The 19744-nt window shown below is 42.7% G+C and overlaps 1 protein-coding gene across 1 annotated transcript in view; it reads left to right on the top strand.

Moving 5' to 3' along the window:
• LOC135519548 (low-density lipoprotein receptor-related protein 1B-like) overlaps positions 1-19744 on the top strand; it is a 234398-nt gene that overhangs the window by 144782 nt on the left and 69872 nt on the right. Inside the window, exons 41-51 of the mRNA XM_064944782.1 lie at positions 603-728; positions 1637-1765; positions 3905-4024; positions 5204-5317; positions 5593-5768; positions 7162-7258; positions 9809-9928; positions 10652-10780; positions 14742-14864; positions 15090-15230; positions 19068-19255. Of these exons, the coding sequence (XP_064800854.1) occupies positions 603-728; positions 1637-1765; positions 3905-4024; positions 5204-5317; positions 5593-5768; positions 7162-7258; positions 9809-9928; positions 10652-10780; positions 14742-14864; positions 15090-15230; positions 19068-19255 (1463 nt within the window). The remainder of the gene's footprint in view (positions 1-602; positions 729-1636; positions 1766-3904; positions 4025-5203; positions 5318-5592; positions 5769-7161; positions 7259-9808; positions 9929-10651; positions 10781-14741; positions 14865-15089; positions 15231-19067; positions 19256-19744) is intronic.

Genomic DNA, 19744 nt, shown 5'->3' with positions numbered 1-19744 from the left:
ACACACACACACACACACACACACACACACACACACACACACACACACACACACACACACACACACACACACACACACACACACACACACACACACAAACACATCCCTTACACAGACATTGATGCGTGAATGGGTTTGAGGAAAGGGAAGGAAAGCTATGGTTCATTTGTCATGTATCTCTCCGGTGAGCGCTTGTGATGCTGGCACTTTATCGTTTCCCTTCTCTCTGCATCCCTTGCTCTTTCTTTATCAGGGAGGATGAGACCATACCTGCTTGTTCCTGTCACACTGACTGAGCTAATGCATCTTTTATGGTGGGCTGGTGGGAGCTGGGGGTTGTGACCGTTGGCGTTGAAATAAACTCTATGCTATTTGAGATTTAGCCCTTAATAAACTGGTGACGTTTAGTTTATTGGTCTCTCAGCATTATTAAAGGTTCCTATAAACAGTTGATATTCAACATTCGGAATGGCTTTGACGTTACAATATACTGTAATAATTACAACCTCACTTTGTCTTTTTGTCTTCTGTTATGTCTATAGCATCTGTTGTTGGTCTCTTGTTATGTCTATAATATCTCTGGTTGGCTGTGTGTTTTGCAGGTGAGCTGTCCCCATGTAGAGTCAATAACGGTGGCTGTGGTGACCTGTGTCTGTTGACCCCAGATGGAAGAGTCAACTGTAGTTGTCGGGGAGCACGTGTCTTATTAGATGACAACAAATGCATTTGTAAGCCATGACGTTTTGCCTTTTTAAACAGTCATACATTCAATAACCTTGCAATTCTCACAACAAATATAATGTAGTTCATTGCTCTAGATTTTCAGATTGACAAAAAAAAAAATTCTGAGAGAAATGTTCCCTCTTTAGTTATTGTCTATACACTTTTATTCACTGGCAAGGACATGCCGTTTTAGGCAGTTGTACTACTTTAACAACTGAATAACTTACGTTAGGTGGAGAATATACACTGACTATATCAAACATTAGGAACACCTTCCTAATATTGAGTTGCACCGCCCCACACCTTTGCCCTCAGAACAGCCTCAATTTGTCGGGGCATGTAGTCTAAAAGATGGCGAAAGTGTTCCACAGGGATGCTGGCCCATGTTGACTCCAATGCTTCCCACAGTTGTGTCAAGTTGACTGGATCTCCTTTGGGTGGTGGACCATTCTGAGTACACATGGGAAATTGCAGAGTTGCAGTTCTTGACAAAAACCGGTGGGCCTGGAACCTACTACCATACCCCGTTCAAAAGCACATAAATATTTTGTCTTCCCCATTCACCCTCTGAATGGCACACATACACAATCCATGCCTCAATTGTCTCCAAGCTTAGAAATCCTTATTTAACCTATCTCCTCCCCTTCCTCTACGCTGATTGATGTGGATTTAACAAGTGGCATCAATAAGGGATCATAGCTTTCACCTGGATTCACCTGGTCAGTCTGTCATGTTTTGTATACTCAGTGTACAGTGTATGTACTTTTGACATCAATGTCATATTTGTACTTTTACAGCTAAGCTTAGTGCAGCTTCTGAAAACTTTGAGACCACAGCTAAAACCATTATGGTGAGAGAATAAATCAACATTTGACTTGACTAAGCTAATTAAACAAGTTATCTACTTTTACAGCAGAGAATTCCTCCTGCAACATCCACACAGAGTTTGAATGCGGAAACGGCGAGTGCATCAACTATCAGTTCACGTGTGATGGAGTAGCTCACTGCAAAGACAAGTCAGATGAGAAAATGCAATATTGTGGTAAGCAATTGATCTTACTATATATTGTAATATGCCCTCGACTTTGTCTTAGGCCTAGCAAAACCTGTGCCAATATATCCTCCAAACACAGGCTTCTCGTGCATTATCACTTAACTACATGCTAACAAGATAGCCTGGTCAAATACTATGTGCTGTAACCATCCATATGGCATGACAACAATAGCAGGGTTGGCTACAACATGGCCTGACCACTGACACCGATGAGACAGCCTATAGGGAGGAGGTCAGAGACCTGGCAGTGTGGTGCCAGGACAACAACCTCTCCCTCAAAGCGAGCAAGACAAAGGAGATGATCTTGGACTACAGGAAAAGGAGAGCCGAACAGGCGCTCATTAACATCGATGGGGCTGTAGTGGAGTGGGTCGAGAGTTTCAAGTTCCTCGGTGTCAACATCACTAAGGAGCTATCATGGTCCAAACACACCAAGACAGTTGTGAAGAGGGCAGAACAACACCTTTTCAAATCAAATGTATTTATATAGCCCTTCGTACATCAGCTGATATCTCAAAGTGCTGTACAGAAACCCAGCCTAAAACCCCAAACAGCAAGCAATGCAGGTGTTGAAGCACGTTGGCTAGGAAAAACTCCCTAGAAAGGCCGAAACCTAGAGAGGAACCAGGCAATGTGGGGTGGCCAGTCCTGTTCTGGCTGTGCCGGGTGGAGATTATAACATAACATGGCCAAGATGTTCAAATGTTCATAAATGACCAGCATGGTTAAATAATAGGTCTGGGACAGGCAGCACGTCCGGTGAACAGGTTTTCCTCCTCAGGAGACTTGGCATGGGTCCCCAGATCCTCAAAATGTTATACAGCTGCACCATCGAGGGCATCCTGAACGGTTGCATCACTGCCTGGTATGGCAACTGCTCGGCATCCGCCCTTAAGGCGCTACAGATGGATCATAGCTATGTACGGCCCAATGCATCCCTGGGGCAGAGCTTCCTACAATCCATGACCCAAGTCATAGACTCTTCTCTCTGCTACCACACGACAAGTGTTACCGGAGCGTCAAGTCTCGGTCCAAAAGGTTCCTTAACAGCTTCTACCCCCAAGCTATAAGACTGCTGAACAGTTAATCAAATGACCAACCAAACTATTTACATTGACCCCCCCACCCCCTACTCGCTGTTTATTATCTATGAATAGCCACTTTACCTCGACCTACAGTACATGTACAAATGACCTCGACTAACCTGTACCACCAACCATTGACTCCGTACCGGTCCCCCTGCATATAGCCTCATTATTGTTATGTAATTTTATTGTGTTTTTATTCAATATTTTACTTTAGCTTATTTAGTAAATGTTTTCTTAACTCTATTTCTTGAACTGCATTGTTGGTTAAGGGCTTGTAAGTAAGCATTTCACGGTAAGGTCTACAGCTGTTGTATTCGGCGCATGTGACAAATAAAATGGTTGTCGTTATGATTTATGGTTGTTGTTATGACAACCATACACTCTTAGAATTGTTTTTTATTTTGATTAATTTATTCATACAATTTCATCCTTCCACAAGATATAGTCCCAACACAAATCTAGGGTTGCTACCCAAGTTGACTGGTCGTTCGTTCCATCGGTTCGGTTGCCGGTGACGTGACCCAGTCATTGAGTCTTTCTGTTCTGTATCTATGGACGCGACCCAGTCGTTCGTTCTAAATGTTCTATTGCTATACTGGCTGACCGTTCTTATCCCTTGCTTGCTTGCTAGCCAATTACAGCTAGAAAAAAGGGTTCCAAAAGGGTTCTTCGTCTGTCCTCATAGGCAAAAATGTTTTGGTTCCAGGGAGAACTATTTTGGGTGCATTTTGAACCGGCAGTGGAAAGGTTCCTACATGGAACCCAAATGTATTCTACCTGGAAACAAAATGATTCTACCTGGAACCAAAAAGGGTTCTTTAAAGGGTTATCCTATGGGGACAGCAGAAGAACCATTATAGGTTCTAGATAGACCCTCTTTTTTTCTAAGAGTGTAGAAGAATTGGCTAGAGCACATACAGTGTGGGACTCTGCCAGTTGTAGTCTAGAGGACGTCATGTGAAGAAAGTGACAGTAGCCCAAGGACTACCATTAGCATTTCCTTTCAAAGTGAACATATTTTGTTTTGTCATTTCGCCAGACAACAGGATTTGTAGGAGAGGCTTCAGGGCATGCTACAACCAGCGCTGTGTGGCCAACAGTCGTTTTTGCGATGGGGTCGATGACTGTGGGGATAACTCAGACGAGGCCTTCTGTAACAGTGAGTATGGATAGACTGCTTAATCTCCCAGTCAAGCCTGATACCTCAGAAGGCAGGTCCCTCTCTGCTTACGTGGGTGGGTGTGTGTGTGTGTGTGCAGCACTGCAGGCTCCACACTGGGCTAAGCCCATCTCTTTAATGAGCCCCAACATCACATACCAAGGATACCACATACCACATACATACCACTCCTTAGAGACAGAAGGGGAGGATGTTAGGCACAACATGTTCAGAAAATTATCATTAAAGTGGCTCACTCTTCGTGTTGTCATTTTCGTCATCATTTTCTACAAAATGATAAGTAATCATGCAAAGATGGCCCCTAATCTCCAATATTTATAATTGCTATTCAAATCAAGTGGTATTCAAAATCCAATTAGCTATTATGTTTGCTATTTTTGTTTTTTTTTGTTTCTGGGGCTGTGATTCAGCAGTTGGCCCAGAGGAAAACAAACCTAGCACTGTTTAGCAGGTACTTAATGTTCTTTAAACCTGAAACAAGACAATTAAGCGAGTCTGTGAGGCAGCAGTTCTCTAAAGATGGATGAAGCTTTCCAGGACTGTGAAATCAGGCACATCTAGCTGTAATGTGTCTCAACGCATGCAGTCGGTTCAATTATTAATGGTAAATAATCAACAATACCCCTGTTAAAACATGTAATTATATGCATCTAAATGAATAGACCAAAGTAAATTGAGCAAGAAAACCCCTTCTCTTCACTAGATCTATCAAAGATAATGTCTTAGTATCTAATGCGCAGTGGTTAATTAGTAAGGCTCATAATAACAGACCATGAATGGCTTTCCCATAAACAAAATGATCATAAATAAATCCTGAAATTATCATGTTTTTAGATGACTCGTGTTTTTTTTTTTTTGCTTTGAACTCATTCGTGCGCACACTCTCTCTCGCACGCACACACACACACACACACACACACACACACACACACACACACACACACACACACACACACACACACACACACACACACACACACACACATATATATATATACCCCTGACATCCTCCCTATCCTAGATATTCTCCCTGAACCTGATGATAAACACTATTGAGCCATCTACCTGGTTCACACTATTAAGTGCTCTCTACCTCCCTGATGATTTAGCATCGGGCCTTTTTGAAGTGTTAATTTCCCTTTCCCACTATCCTCTCAGATGTCACGTGCGTGTCGTCTGAATCATCCTGCCAAGATGGGAGCTGTATCACCGGCTCAGCCTGGTGTAACCAGGTCATTGACTGTGCTGATGCCTCAGATGAAAAGAACTGCAGTAAGTTAAACCTTGTCAAGGTGTGGTGTGTGATGATCCAAAAAAGTGTTAGTTTGCAAACACGGTAGCCTGCTATCACCATTGATGGATCACTTGGGTTCAGTCATCCAGCATAATCCAGACTATATTTACAGTCTTATTACACAGGTAAAAGAGCAACTTAATGTACAGTGTTAACTTGACTTTACCTGTTTATACCTTATCCATCCAAAGTGTTAGCGACTGTTTGCGGATTTGTAGTAGCTAATGTTTAGCTAGCTAATGTTTTTGTGTAGACCACACAGACTGCTCTGACTTCTACAAACTGGGGGTAAAAGAGAGAGTCTTCATTAGCTGTAACTCCACCTCACTGTGTATCCACCCCTCCTGGATCTGTGATGGAGCCAACGACTGTGGAGATTACGCAGATGAGACCAACTGCCAGGGTGAGTCTCTCCTCTTCTCTCCTCTCGTCACGTCTCCTCTCATCACCTCTCTCGTCTCGTGTCCTCTCCTCTCTTCTCATCTCTCCATCACCTCTCTCCCTCTCTCTTCTCTCGTCCTCCTCTCTCTCACCTCCTCTCATCACCTCTCGTCTCGTGTCCTCTCCTCTCTTCTCATCTCTCCTCCTCCTCCTCTCGTCACGTCTCCTCTCATCACCTCTCTCGTCTCGTGTCCTCTCCTCTCTTCTCATCACCTCTCTCATCTCGTCCTCTCCTCTCTTCTCTCTCCTCCTCTCTCCCTCACGTCTCCTCTCATCACCTCTCTCGTCTCGTGTCCTCTCTCTTCTCATCTCTCCTCCTCTCCCTCTCGTCACGTCTCCTCTCATCACCTCTCTCGTCTCGTGTCCTCTCCTCTCTTCTCATCTCTCTCCTCCTCTCTCCTCTCTCTCTCCTCTCATCACCTCTCTCGTCTCCTCTCCTCTCTTCTTATCTCTCCTCCTCTCTCCTCTCGTCCTCATCACCTCTCTTCTCATCTCTCCTCCTCTCCTCCTCTCACGTCTCCTCTCATCACGTCTGTCCTCTCCTCTCTTCTCATCTCTCATCACCTCTCTCGTCCTCTCCTCTCTTTCTCATCTCGTGTCCTCTCCTCTCTTCTCATCTCTCCTCCTCTCTCCTCTCGTCACGTCTCCTCTCATCACCTCTCTCTCGTCTCGTGTCCTCTCCTCTCTTCTCATCTCTCCTCCTCTCTCCTCTCGTCACGTCTCCTCTCATCACCTCTCTCGTCTCGTGTCCTCTCCTCTCTTCTCATCTCTCCTCCTCTCTCCTCTCGTCACGTCTCCTCTCATCACCTCTCTCGTCTCGTGTCCTCTCTTCTCATCTCTCCTCCTCTCTCCTCTCGTCACGTCTCCTCTCATCACCTCTCTCGTCTCGTGTCCTCTCCTCTCTTCCTCATCTCTCCTCTTCTCTCCTCTCGTCATCGTCCTCTCTCTCATCACCTCTCTCACCTCTCGTGTGTCCTCTCCTCTCTTCTCATCTCTCCTCCTCTCTCCATGCTCTCTCACTTGGTCCTCTCTTCTCATCTCTCCTCTTCTCTCCTCTCGTCACGTCTCCTCTCATCACCTCTCTCATCTCGTGTCCTCTCCTCTCTTCTCATCTCTCCTCCTCTCTCCATGCTCTCTGCTTGGTGAAGACAGATTGAGGAAGTCCGCTTCAATTAGAGAAGAGTTAGAGAAAATCATAAAACATAAATATGATTTCCTGAAGTGATTAGGCGAGACAGAATTAGGGATTCGCAGAGAGCTTAGGGAAAAGATAATGACCTGAATCATTACTGAATCACCACTGAATCACCGCTAACACCCAGATGACTATTCCCTTCCATTGTTGTCTGCCCTAGTTTCCCATGGGCAGAAATGTGAAGAGGGCCATTTCGCCTGCCCAAGCGGTAACTGTATCTCCAGTGTGTGGCTGTGTGATGGACAGAAGGACTGTGAGGATGGGGCAGATGAATTTCAGTGTGGTAAGGCTTTGCTATGTTGATGGTCCATTACATTACAAAGAGTTTCTAAGACAGCTTGTCTGAATGACTTAAAGACAGCTATTGAAGCCACAAATCCAGTGTATTAATATGGACAGAAAGACTGTGCTGACTTGGCCGATGAAGTTTAGTTTAGTAAGGGCTTGCTATGTTTATAAGACCATGTGGGCAGCGACATTACATTCCACTACAAAGAGACCATTTATTATTGTGCTTGTCTGAGTGACTTCTAGACAACCACAGGAAGCCACAAATCCAGTGTTAGTCATGACAAATCAGTAATGATTAGAGTTAATTGTACAGTACGTCACAGAGCCATGTCTCTTCGACACATTCTATTGTGCATCCTCATTGTGTGTTTAATTGCATTTCCAAGCTGCTACCCTACTGTCTGCTAACCTACTGGGTGTTGTAGAGAGTTTATCTCCAGCCTCGATATTCAAATATAGCCACTTAAAAAGGACACAGTGTGTTTTTCTTTCCTGGCTTTGAATTAGCATAGTCTACCTTTTGTGTGTAACTATTAATTCATTAGCCATCAGTCGTTAGGAGTTGTTATCAGAGATGGAAACATGTGCGTTCACTGAAAAGTGACTGATATCTGAAAGGATAACATGGAATGTTCCTTTCCACATGGAACCCTTTTGACCAACTCTCACCAGGGAAGACAAGAACACTTCTAGCCCACCTCCATGATCATCTTTAATGAATGAATAACTTACCATGACAAGGTAAAGGACTTTCCAATTAGATAGCTGGAGCATAACTGAGTCATGGTCTGGGTAAATATGCTATCAAACCAATGACTTATTCATGTACACCAAACATGTCATTGCTTCTGTCATCAAAGTGAAGAAAAAGGATCTTCCAAGAGCGTTTGAGTGCCACTGAGGTGTTAATACATATGCTCAACTCACCTCTGTCAGAGTTAGGCTTCAGATTAATAAATGCACTGAACTACTGAGGAATTCATTCATTTTGATACAATGGCCCACACAAATAACACTGTCATATGTGTTAACTGTCTTGAAGAGTAAGATCATGCTTGTTTGTTGAAGTGAAATAAATGACAGTAAATTGTCTAAATCAAGGGAAGAATAGGGATTGGTAATCGTATTTAATGAATTACATGTTAACTGGGTGACTTATAGGATACCATTTCATCTGATTCTGTGTACCATCAAAGGAGCGAAGAACATGGTCCCATTCATTTAGTTAAGTGCTTCATTATTGTTTGAATTTATTTGGTATCGAGAATCAAAAATGTACCGTAGCTCCTTTCAAAGCTGAGCAGAATGATGCTGCTGTCTGAATGGCATTCAGTCTGTTCGATGTTTAGATTTGGCGTTCCCAGGGCAAATAGAAGATATTCCAATTTCGCTAAGTTAATTACCATATAAAAAGCCAATGATATAGATAAATTACAGTAAAGGAAAACAGTTTGAAGAAAATGTAATTTTCACTGGTAATCCAAAATCTCACAACTGATTAGATGAAATACTTATCATTGTAAAACTACTGATGAGCTTTCCCAGTACAGTGAAATACCATGGAAGCCTAAGATATGAAATATTAGCATCTCTTCTAAATTGAATGGACCTTTGCGAGACTGGGAGAGACGGAGGCACTGGATGTAGGCCCCCAAGGAGGGTGGTTCTTTAAATGCCCCGATATGAAGATATTTGTTCCTATCTGTATCTCCATCTGTGATTATCCTGTTCAACAGTATAAGACTTATTTTTGATTTACAGCATGTAAATCAGTGTGACCTTGATTGGAAAAGCATATATGATCTATGAATAGACACCAGACTTGGGTTCATGACATGCATATATACTTATTTTCAAATAATGTGGCAAATCAGCAACTTATTTCACAATACATTATTTAATATACCTCTAGGACCGAACGGACCTAGGTTCAAATGCATGGAGTATTGAAATAATTGTATTTTTCTATGTATTTTAGTATTTTCAAATACATGCCAATACTTTCCAAGTGTATTTCCAAATACATCGCAATATTCAACTACTTGTCTTTTCAAAGAATTTGTGTGCAATTTGTATGTTACGAATTTGTTACACACTTGTTACGATTTTGTTCTGGATAAATTACTAAAATGTCATTATTTCAGTAGGGAGTACATTCTCAAATCATAGACCCTTTTGGCAATATTTGTTATTCTTCACATTTTTGCATTATGCAAACCTCCAGCCATTTCATTTAGAAAATAAAAACATAAATGTAAATGGGGTTTTTTCTTTTCACATTTGTAACCAGTCGGCTCTCCTTAAAACCCCTACAGATGTTTTATACTAAAAACTGAAGAAGAGAAAGCACAACGTCTTCTAATTGGCTCCAAGGCCAATAACCCTCTCTGAAAATAGAAAGGCTAAGGGGCAAATGAGAAAAGTGTGCTTTGATTGAAAAGAACTAGGCGACTTCTACTACAGTGTGTTGTTTTTGTCTTTTTTTTTCTTTCACTTAAGTGTTTAGATTTATGGTGTTGGGAATGTGCTGTTTCTCCCCTAGACTCCTCTTGCCTGTGGAACCAGTTTGCCTGCTCTAAGAACAAGTGCATCGCCAAGCAGTGGCTGTGTGATGGAGAGAACGACTGTGAGGACGGACTGGATGAGAGTGTGCAGATCTGTGGTAAGTACCCACGGTCATGTGGCAATACTTTGTGTGAAGGCAACATGTATCTCAAACATGCGGTTTGAGACCAGTCTGACAACCTGATTGCAACATTGTAGAACATTATTTTGAGACCAGTTGTAGACCTTTGAGTTTTAGACTAGGCTATTGAAATTATGCACAGAAATGAAATTAAAGAGATTAAAAATACTTTGACGATGTGGTGAGGGAAAATTGATTTTTCATCATTATGGCCAAGAGGCAGAGCAATTTCACAGCATAAATGAGATGTTACAATAATTAATTTCTCCATAAACAGAAATAATCATACAACAATAAATAGAAAATGTTTGCTGGGAACAGTGGTATAATTGGATTGTAATAGAAATGTCAAGGCAATATTAATGAAATAGCCCTAAACCTTTCCCTACACTATTGCAATCGAAAGAAAGAAAGTACATTTTAACCAGACAAGCATTATTGAGCAAATGTACTTCAGTTTATTTTCACAGAATGAGGATTTTCATTAATTGCTTTGTATTGTCTCTGAGGCCACATAAAACGTAACAGATCTTATACGATATAGGCCTATGCTTGAATGTAAGTGGCAAGAAGGGAATGGATATTATAATATATCCATTCTACTTTTTTAACTCACCGTTGTCTTAGGATATAGTTCAGCTTAGTACATTATGCAGTTTCCTTGACCTTTCCCCTCTTTCCCCCTATTTGCCCCCTCAGGTTTGGTGACGTGTGCTCCAGGGTTATTCAGCTGCCCTGGGTCCTATGCCTGTGTCCCCAAACACTGGCTCTGTGACGGGGAGAGAGACTGTCCTGATGGCAGTGACGAACTGGCTGCAGCTGGATGTGGTAAGTTTGCAATGGCCCCCCATATTAATTTTAGATAGAGCTACAGACAACACTATCTTAACTATCTGTTCGATGACAACAAAAGATCACTCCATGTCAATGTTGATTGGGTAACACTTGACATTGTTTTCCCTATTACTATGTACTATAGCTACACAGTAATAACTGTAGTAAAAGCATAGTAGTTAAATGGGTAATTGTGTGTAATTACATGTTAATAAGGTTGTAGCACAATCAGTTATTACACAATTGGAACAAGGAATGTGTAATTACACATCCACTTGCTGAAGGTTTTTCCACATGTTTAATTACTGATGTCATTACATATATACTTGTTCCACTATGTAAGTAATGTTTTGTAATAACACATTTCAAAGTCACGTGCGAATACCATGTTAATAACTCAACCCAAAATCTGTCCTTGTTAAATGTAACTACAAGGTGCCAATACCATCAAATCCACATGTAATATCAGGATTAATAAATAGGCTAGGACCTGGTAACACCATTTTGTATACATCTGGACCTTCTTTGGACACTGTGATAACAAACCTCCAAACGAGCTTCAACACCATACAACACTCCTTCCATGGCCTCCAACTGCTTTTAAATGCTAGTAAAACTAAATGCATGCTCTTCAACCAATTGCTGCCCACACCCTCCCACCCGACTAGCATCACTGCTCTGGACGGTTCTGACCTGGAATATGTGGACAACTACAAATACCTAGGTGTCTGGTTAGACTGTAAACTCTCCTTCCAGACTCACATTAAGCATCTCCAATCCAAAATTAAATCTAGAATCGGCTTCCTATTTCGCAAAAAAGCCGCCTTTACTCATGCCGCCAAACATACCCTCGTAAAACTGACTGTCCTATCGATCTTTTACTTCGGTGATGTCATTTACAAAATAGCCCCCAACACTCAGCAAACTGGATGTGGTCTATCACAGTGCCATCCGCTTTATCACCAAAGCCCCATATACTACCCACCACTGCAACCTATATGCTCTCGTTGGCTGGCCCTCACTACATATCCGTCGCCAAACCCACTGGCTCCAGGTCATCTATAAGTCTTTGCTAGGTAATTCCCCACCTTATCTCAGCTCACTGGTCACCATAGCAACACCCACCCGTAGCACGCGCTCCAGCAGGTACAGTTGAAGTCGGAAGTTTACATACACTTAGGTTGGAGTCATTAAAACTCGTTTTTCAACCACTCAACAAATTTCTTGTTAACAAACTATAGTTTTGGCAAGTCGATTAGGACATCTACTTTGTGCAGGACACAAGTAATTTTTTCAACAATTGTTTATAGATTATTTCACTTATAATTCACTGTATCACAATTCCAGTGGGTCAGAAGTGTACATACACTAAGTTGACTGTGCCTTTAAACAGCTTGGAAAATTCCAGAAAATGATGCCATGGCTTTAGAAGCTTCTGATAGGCTAATTGACATAATTTGAGTCAATTGGAGGTGTACCTGTGGATGTGTTTCAAGGCCTACCTTCAAACTCACTGCCTCTTTGCTTGACATCATGGGAAAATCAAACAAAATCAGCCAAGACCTCAGAAATAAAATTGTAGACCTCCACAAGTCTGGTTCATCCTTGGGAGCAATTTCCAAATGCCTGAAGGTACCACGTTCATCGGTACAAACAATAGTACGCAAATATAAATGCCATTGGACCACGCAGCCGTCATACCGCTCAGAAAGGAGATGCGTTCTGTCTCCTAGAGATGAACGTACTTTGGTGTGAAAAGTGCAAATCAATCCCAGAACAACAGCAAAGGACCTTGTGAAGATGCTGGAGGAAACAGGTACAAAATTATCCATATCCACAGTAAAATGAGCCTATATTGACATAACCTGAAAGGCCACTCAGCAAGGAATAAACCACCGCTCCAAAACCGCCATAAAAAAGCCAGACTACGATTTGCAACTGCACATGGTCACAAAGATTGTACTTTTTGGAGAAATGTCCTCTGGTCTGATGAAACAAAAATAGAACTGTTTGGCCATAATGACCATTGTTATGTTTGGAGGAAAAAAGGGGAGGCTTGCAAGCATACTTCCAAAGTTGTGGAAAAATGGCTTAAGGACAACAAAGTCAACGTATTAGAGTGGCCATCGCAAAGCCCTGACCTCAATCCTATAGAACATTTGTGGGCAGAACTGAAAAAGCGTGTGCGAGCAAGGACGCCTACAAACATGACTCAGTTACACCAGCTCTGTCAGGAGGAATTGGCCAAAATTCAGCCAATTTATTGTGGAAAGCATGTGGAAGGCTGCCCAAAATGTTTGACCCAAGTTAAACAATTTAAAGGCAATGCTACCAAATACTAATTGAGTGTATGTAAACTTCTGACCCACTGAGAATGTGATGAAAGAAATCAAATCTGAAATAAATCATTCTCTCTACTATTATTCTGACATTTCACATTCTTAAAATAAAGTGGTGATCCTAACTGACCTAAGACAGGGAATTTTTACTAGGATTAGATATCAGGAATTGTGAAAAACTGAGTTTAAATGTATTTGGCTAAGGTGTATGTAAACTTCCGACTTCAACTTTATATTGCACTGGTCATCCCCAAAGCCAATACTTAATTTGCCCGCCTTTCCTTCCAGTTCTCTGCTGCCAATGACTGGAACGAATTGCAAAAATCTCTGAAGCTGGAGTCTTATATCTCCCTCTCTAACTTTCTGCATCAGCTGTCAGAGCAGCTTACCGATCACTGTACCTGTACACAGCCAATCTGTAAATAGCACACCCATATTATTACTTACCCTTTTACTATTTTTTGCACCCCAGTATCTCTACTTGCACATCATCATCTGCATATCTATCACTCCAGTATTAATGCTAAATTGTAATTATTTTCGCCTCAATGGCCTATTTATTGCCTTACCTGCCTACTCTTCTACATTTGCACACACTGTACATAGATCTTTCTATTTTTCTTTTCTTTTGTGTTATTGACCATACGTTTGTTTATGTGTAACTCTGTGTTGTTGTTTTTGTCGCACTGCTTTGCTTTATCTTGGCCAGGTCGCAGTTGTAAATGAGAACTTGTTCTCAACTGGCCTACCTGGTTAAATAAAGGTGAAATAAAATACAATTAAAACAAACAATTGTAACAAGGCACACCATGTCATTAACTGCTGGTCATTTTCAAAGAGTTTATTTCTATTGTTACAATCTCTGTTTGAAGCTGGTGTACTAAACCGAAAGTAAAAGATGCAAAAGTGAAAGTAAAGACCGGGAAGCATAGAAATTGCGCACATATTTTAGACTTGCTTTCAATGAGAATGACAGATATGTAACTCACATTTCTATGTGCATTTGGTGTGGTTGCCCAAAAAGTTACATATTGCAGCTTTAATGTAAAGTGAAGTGACATTTTTTTAAATTAATTTGTAGTTACAATGTAACAACCTTTGCAAACAATAGGCTAACCAGGAGACGATAAGGAGACAGGAGAACATTTTTCAGTTGGACTTATCTTTAATGGATTTGACAAACCATTCAAATTCAATTCCCCATATCAGAATCAATGGAATAACTATTTTAGTTAGCTTTACTACTCTGTGTTAGTATGTTTTACTAACTAGGATTTCCACATTATTCACTAGAGAGAGTGTGAGAGGTCAGTGTGATGTCACTACCTGGCGTTCCTCTGGCGTCTTGTTTTCCTTCTTTTGCATGTGCAAACATACAATGTCAGTCACTAAATAGTGGACAAAAAAGGTTAACAAAATGTTTAATGTGTTTTTGTTTTTTTAGAGTTCACCAGTAATAAAAATGAAAGTAATAAGAAAATACCTCCTCCACCTCCACCCCACTCCCTGCAGTGCTGACTCCATATTGTTGAGCATATGCATTGTGATCCCACATCTCTAGAGTGATGTTGACTCATAATGTAACCCTTCAACATTGTTTCTCACCCCACCCCCAGCACCCAACAACACATGTGATGACAACTCCTTCCGTTGCCACAACAAAGCCTGCATCCCCCTGCGTTTTGTCTGTGATCATGACGATGACTGTGGGGATGGATCTGACGAGTCACTTGAATGTGGCAAGTAGATTTGTTGCTTTCTCTTCATTACCACAGAGTAATAACTGAGTAATAACATTGTATTACATTATAACAGAGTTAAAACTCATTAAGACCTTACTGTAACAGAAAATTAGTTGGAAGTAGAATGCCTTTACAGTAACTCGGAACTGCGATGATGTGTTGGCCTGTGTGAGTGTCAGTTAGTGAGGCTGCAGCGCTCTCTTTGTATCTCTGTCACTGCAGAGTACCGGTCCTGTGGACCTGAGGAGTTTCGCTGTGGGGACGGCCGCTGCCTGCTGAGTGCTCAGTGGGAGTGTGACGCCTACCCGGACTGTCCTGACGGATCTGACGAGCTGCCCCTGAACCTCAAATGCCTGGCTGCAGGTAATGTAGTCTACTGTTGGTAGTACTTTCTGGCTGCAGCTGGTATAGTCTACTGTTGGTAGTACTTTCTGGCTGCAGCTGGTATAGTCTACTGCTGGTAGTACTTTCTGGCTGCAGCTGGTACAGTCTACTGCTGTTAGTACTTTCTGGCTGCAGCTGGTACAGTCTACTGCTGTTAGTACTTTCTGGCTGCAGCTGGTATAGTCTACTGCTGGTAGTACTTTCTGGCTGCAGCTGGTACAGTCTACTGCTGTTAGTACTTTCTGGCTGCAGCTGGTACAGTCTACTGCTGTTAGTACTTTCTGGCTGCAGCTGGTATAGTCTACTGCTGTTAGTACTTTCTGGCTGCAGCTGGTATAGTCTACTGCTGTTAGTACTTTCTGGCTGCAGCTGGTATAGTCTACTGCTGTTAGTACTTTCTGGCTGCAGCTGGTACAGTCTACTGCTGTTAGTACTTTCTGGCTCCAGCTGGTACAGTCTACTGCTGTTAGTACTTTCTGGCTGCAGCTGGTACAGTCTACTGCTGGTAGTACTTTCTGGCTGTAGCTGGTACAGTCTACTGCTGTTAGTACTTTCTGGCTGCAGCTGGTATAGTCTACTGCTGTTAGTACTTTCTGGCTGCAGCTGGTACAGTCTACTGCTGTTAGTACTTTCTGGCTGTAGCTGGTACAGTCTACTGCTGTTAGTACTTTCTGGCTGCAGATGGTACAGTCTACTGCTGTTAGTACTTTCTGGCTGCAGATGGTACAGTCTACTGCTGTTAGTACTTTCTGGCTGCAGCTGGTACAGTCTACTGCTGTTAGTACTTTCTGGCTGCAGCTGGTATAGTCTACTGCTGTTAGTACTTTCTGGCTGCAGCTGGTACAGTCTACTGCTGTTAGTACTTTCTGGCTGCAGCTGGTACAGTCTACTGCTGTTAGTACTTTCTGGCTGCAGCTTGTATAGTCTACCGCTGTTAGTACTTTCTGGCTGCAGCTGGTATAGTCTACCGCTGTTAGTACTTTCTGGCTGCAGCTGGTACAGTCTACTGCTGTTAGTACTTTCTGGCTGCAGCTGGTACAGTCTACTGCTGTTAGTACTTTCTGGCTGCAGCTGGTACAGTCTACTGCTGTTAGTACTTTCTGGCTGCAGCTGGTACAGTCTACTGCTGTTAGTACTTTCTGGCTGCAGCTGGTACAGTCTACTGCTGTTAGTACTTTCTGACTGCAGCTGGTACAGTCTACTGCTGTTAGTACTTTCTGGCTGCAGCTGGTATAGTCTACTGCTGTTAGTACTTTCTGGCTGCAGCTGGTACAGTCTACTGCTGTTAGTACTTTCTGGCTGCAGCTGGTATAGTCTACTGCTGTTAGTACTTTCTGGCTGCAGCTGGTATAGTCTACTGCTGTTAGTACTTTCTGGCTGCAGCTGGTACAGTCTACTGCTGTTAGTACTTTCTGGCTGCAGCTGGTACAGTCTACTGCTGTTAGTACTTTCTGGCTGTAGCTGGTACAGTCTACTGCTGTTAGTACTTTCTGGCTGCAGATGGTACAGTCTACTGCTGTTAGTACTTTCTGGCTGCAGATGGTACAGTCTACTGCTGTTAGTACTTTCTGGCTGCAGCTGGTACAGTCTACTGCTGTTAGTACTTTCTGGCTGCAGCTGGTATAGTCTACTGCTGTTAGTACTTTCTGGCTGCAGCTGGTACAGTCTACTGCTGTTAGTACTTTCTGGCTGCAGCTGGTACAGTCTACTGCTGTTAGTACTTTCTGGCTGCAGCTTGTATAGTCTACCGCTGTTAGTACTTTCTGGCTGCAGCTGGTATAGTCTACCGCTGTTAGTACTTTCTGGCTGCAGCTGGTACAGTCTACTGCTGTTAGTACTTTCTGGCTGCAGCTGGTACAGTCTACTGCTGTTAGTACTTTCTGGCTGCAGCTGGTACAGTCTACTGCTGTTAGTACTTTCTGGCTGCAGCTGGTACAGTCTAGTCTTTCTGGCTGCAGCTGGTATAGTCTACTGCTGTTAGTACTTTCTGGCTGCAGCTGGTATAGTCTACTGCTGTTAGTACTTTCTGGCTGCAGCTGGTACAGTCTACTGCTGTTAGTACTTTCTGGCTGCAGCTGGTACAGTCTACTGCTGTTAGTACTTTCTGGCTGCAGCTGGTACAGTCTACTGCTGTTAGTACTTTCTGGCTGCAGATGGTACAGTCTACTGCTGTTAGCTTTCTGGCTGCAGATGGTACAGTCTACTGCTGTTAGTACTTTCTGGCTGCAGATGGTACAGTCTACTGCTGTTAGTACTTTCTGGCTGCAGCTGGTACAGTCTACTGCTGTTAGTACTTTCTGGCTGCAGCTGGTATAGTCTACTGCTGTTAGTACTTTCTGGCTGCAGCTGGTACAGTCTACTGCTGTTAGTACTTTCTGGCTGCAGCTGGTACAGTCTACTGCTGTTAGTACTTTCTGGCTGCAGCTTGTATAGTCTACCGCTGTTAGTACTTTCTGGCTGCAGCTGGTATAGTCTACCGCTGTTAGTACTTTCTGGCTGCAGCTGGTACAGTCTACTGCTGTTAGTACTTTCTGGCTGCAGCTGGTACAGTCTACTGCTGTTAGTACTTTCTGGCTGCAGCTGGTACAGTCTACTGCTGTTAGTACTTTCTGGCTGCAGCTGGTACAGTCTACTGCTGTTAGTACTTTCTGGCTGCAGCTGGTACAGTCTACTGCTGTTAGTACTTTCTGACTGCAGCTGGTACAGTCTACTGCTGTTAGTACTTTCTGGCTGCAGCTGGTATAGTCTACTGCTGTTAGTACTTTCTGGCTGCAGCTGGTACAGTCTACTGCTGTTAGTACTTTCTGGCTGCAGCTGGTATAGTCTACTGCTGTTAGTACTTTCTGGCTGCAGCTGGTATAGTCTACTGCTGTTAGTACTTTCTGGCTGCAGCTGGTACAGTCTACTGCTGTTAGTACTTTCTGGCTGCAGCTGGTATAGTCTACTGCTGTTAGTACTTTCTGGCTGCAGCTGGTACAGTCTACTGCTGTTAGTACTTTCTGGCTGCAGCTGGTACAGTCTACTGCTGTTAGTACTTTCTGGCTGCAGCTGGTATAGTCTACTGCTGTTAGTACTTTCTGGCTGCAGCTGGTATAGTCTACTGCTGGTAGTACTTTCTGGCTGCAGCTGGTACAGTCTACTGCTGTTAGTACTTTCTGGCTGCAGCTGGTATAGTCTACTGCTGTTAGTACTTTCTGGCTGCAGCTGGTATAGTCTACTGCTGTTAGTACTTTCTGGCTGCAGCTGGTACAGTCTACTGCTGTTAGTACTTTCTGGCTGTAGCTGGTATAGTCTACTGCTGTTAGTACTTTCTGGCTGCAGCTGGTATAGTCTACTGCTGTTAGTACTTTCTGGCTGCAGCTGGTATAGTCTACTGCTGTTAGTACTTTCTGGCTGCAGCTGGTATAGTCTACTGCTGTTAGTACTTTCTGGCTGCAGCTGGTATAGTCTACTGCTGTTAGTACTTTCTGGCTGCAGCTGGTATAGTCTACTGCTGTTAGTACTTTCTGGCTGCAGCTGGTACAGTCTACTGCTGTTAGTACTTTCTGGCTGCAGCTGGTATAGTCTACTGCTGTTTGCTTAGATACAGGTACTGTCTGCTGCTGTTTGGTTCTCTCTACAGTACCAATCTATCCATTACTGTCAGCAGTCTAACTAATAGAGGATAGAAACCAAAGATATGAAGACTGTACGAGTAAAACTTTCCAAATAGCATTCATCTTGAATAAAGTTAATCTGATTTACCAAAATGGAGTATAAAAAATAACTATCGGAAATACTTTTTGCTTCGCCATTGAGTTCTAAATTACCTTCCAGGGAGTCTGTGCAACGGTTCATTCTTCATGTGTTCCAATGGACGCTGCATCTCTGAAGGGAGTCTGTGTGACAAGAAAGACGACTGTGGAGACAGGTCCGATGAGAAGAACTGCAACGTGAACGAGTGTCTGAATCGCAGAGTCAGTGGCTGTACACAGAACTGTCAGGAACTTCCTGTTGGATACAAGGTAGGAATCATCACGATCGGGCCTTGATACACGCTCGGGCCAGTATACTCAGAATCCTAATCAAGGTTAGTTTTCCTTTCCTCAGGTTTTATAAGCTCTAGATATCCAATCCTCAGTTCTGTCAGAGACAGATTGATAGGTGGACAGCTGTAACACGCTGGAGGGTTTGCAGGTATTACCAATAATAATGTAGCCAAAACAATAGAAACGTTTTAAATAAGTACAGAACCTGAGTTTAATCAAGGAAACGGTATTGTTTCTGAAATATTTTGTATGCGGAAGACTGTAACACAGCACTGGTAAAGTGCCAACATTATTATCTCCTTAATTTCATGATTTAAATGATTGATTATGTTGTGCCTGAGACTATATTAGGCTTACCCACACAAGCTAAAAACACACAAACACAGTCAAGCAAGCACAGTCAATCCATCACAGAGTAAGGTTATACACACAGTACGGTAGGATCCTGTCATGATATTGTATACA

Source organism: Oncorhynchus masou, chromosome 29 (assembly GCF_036934945.1).
Source record: "Oncorhynchus masou masou isolate Uvic2021 chromosome 29, UVic_Omas_1.1, whole genome shotgun sequence".
Taxonomy (NCBI): domain Eukaryota; kingdom Metazoa; phylum Chordata; class Actinopteri; order Salmoniformes; family Salmonidae; genus Oncorhynchus; species Oncorhynchus masou.
This window is presented reverse-complemented; position numbering and strand designations above follow the sequence as displayed.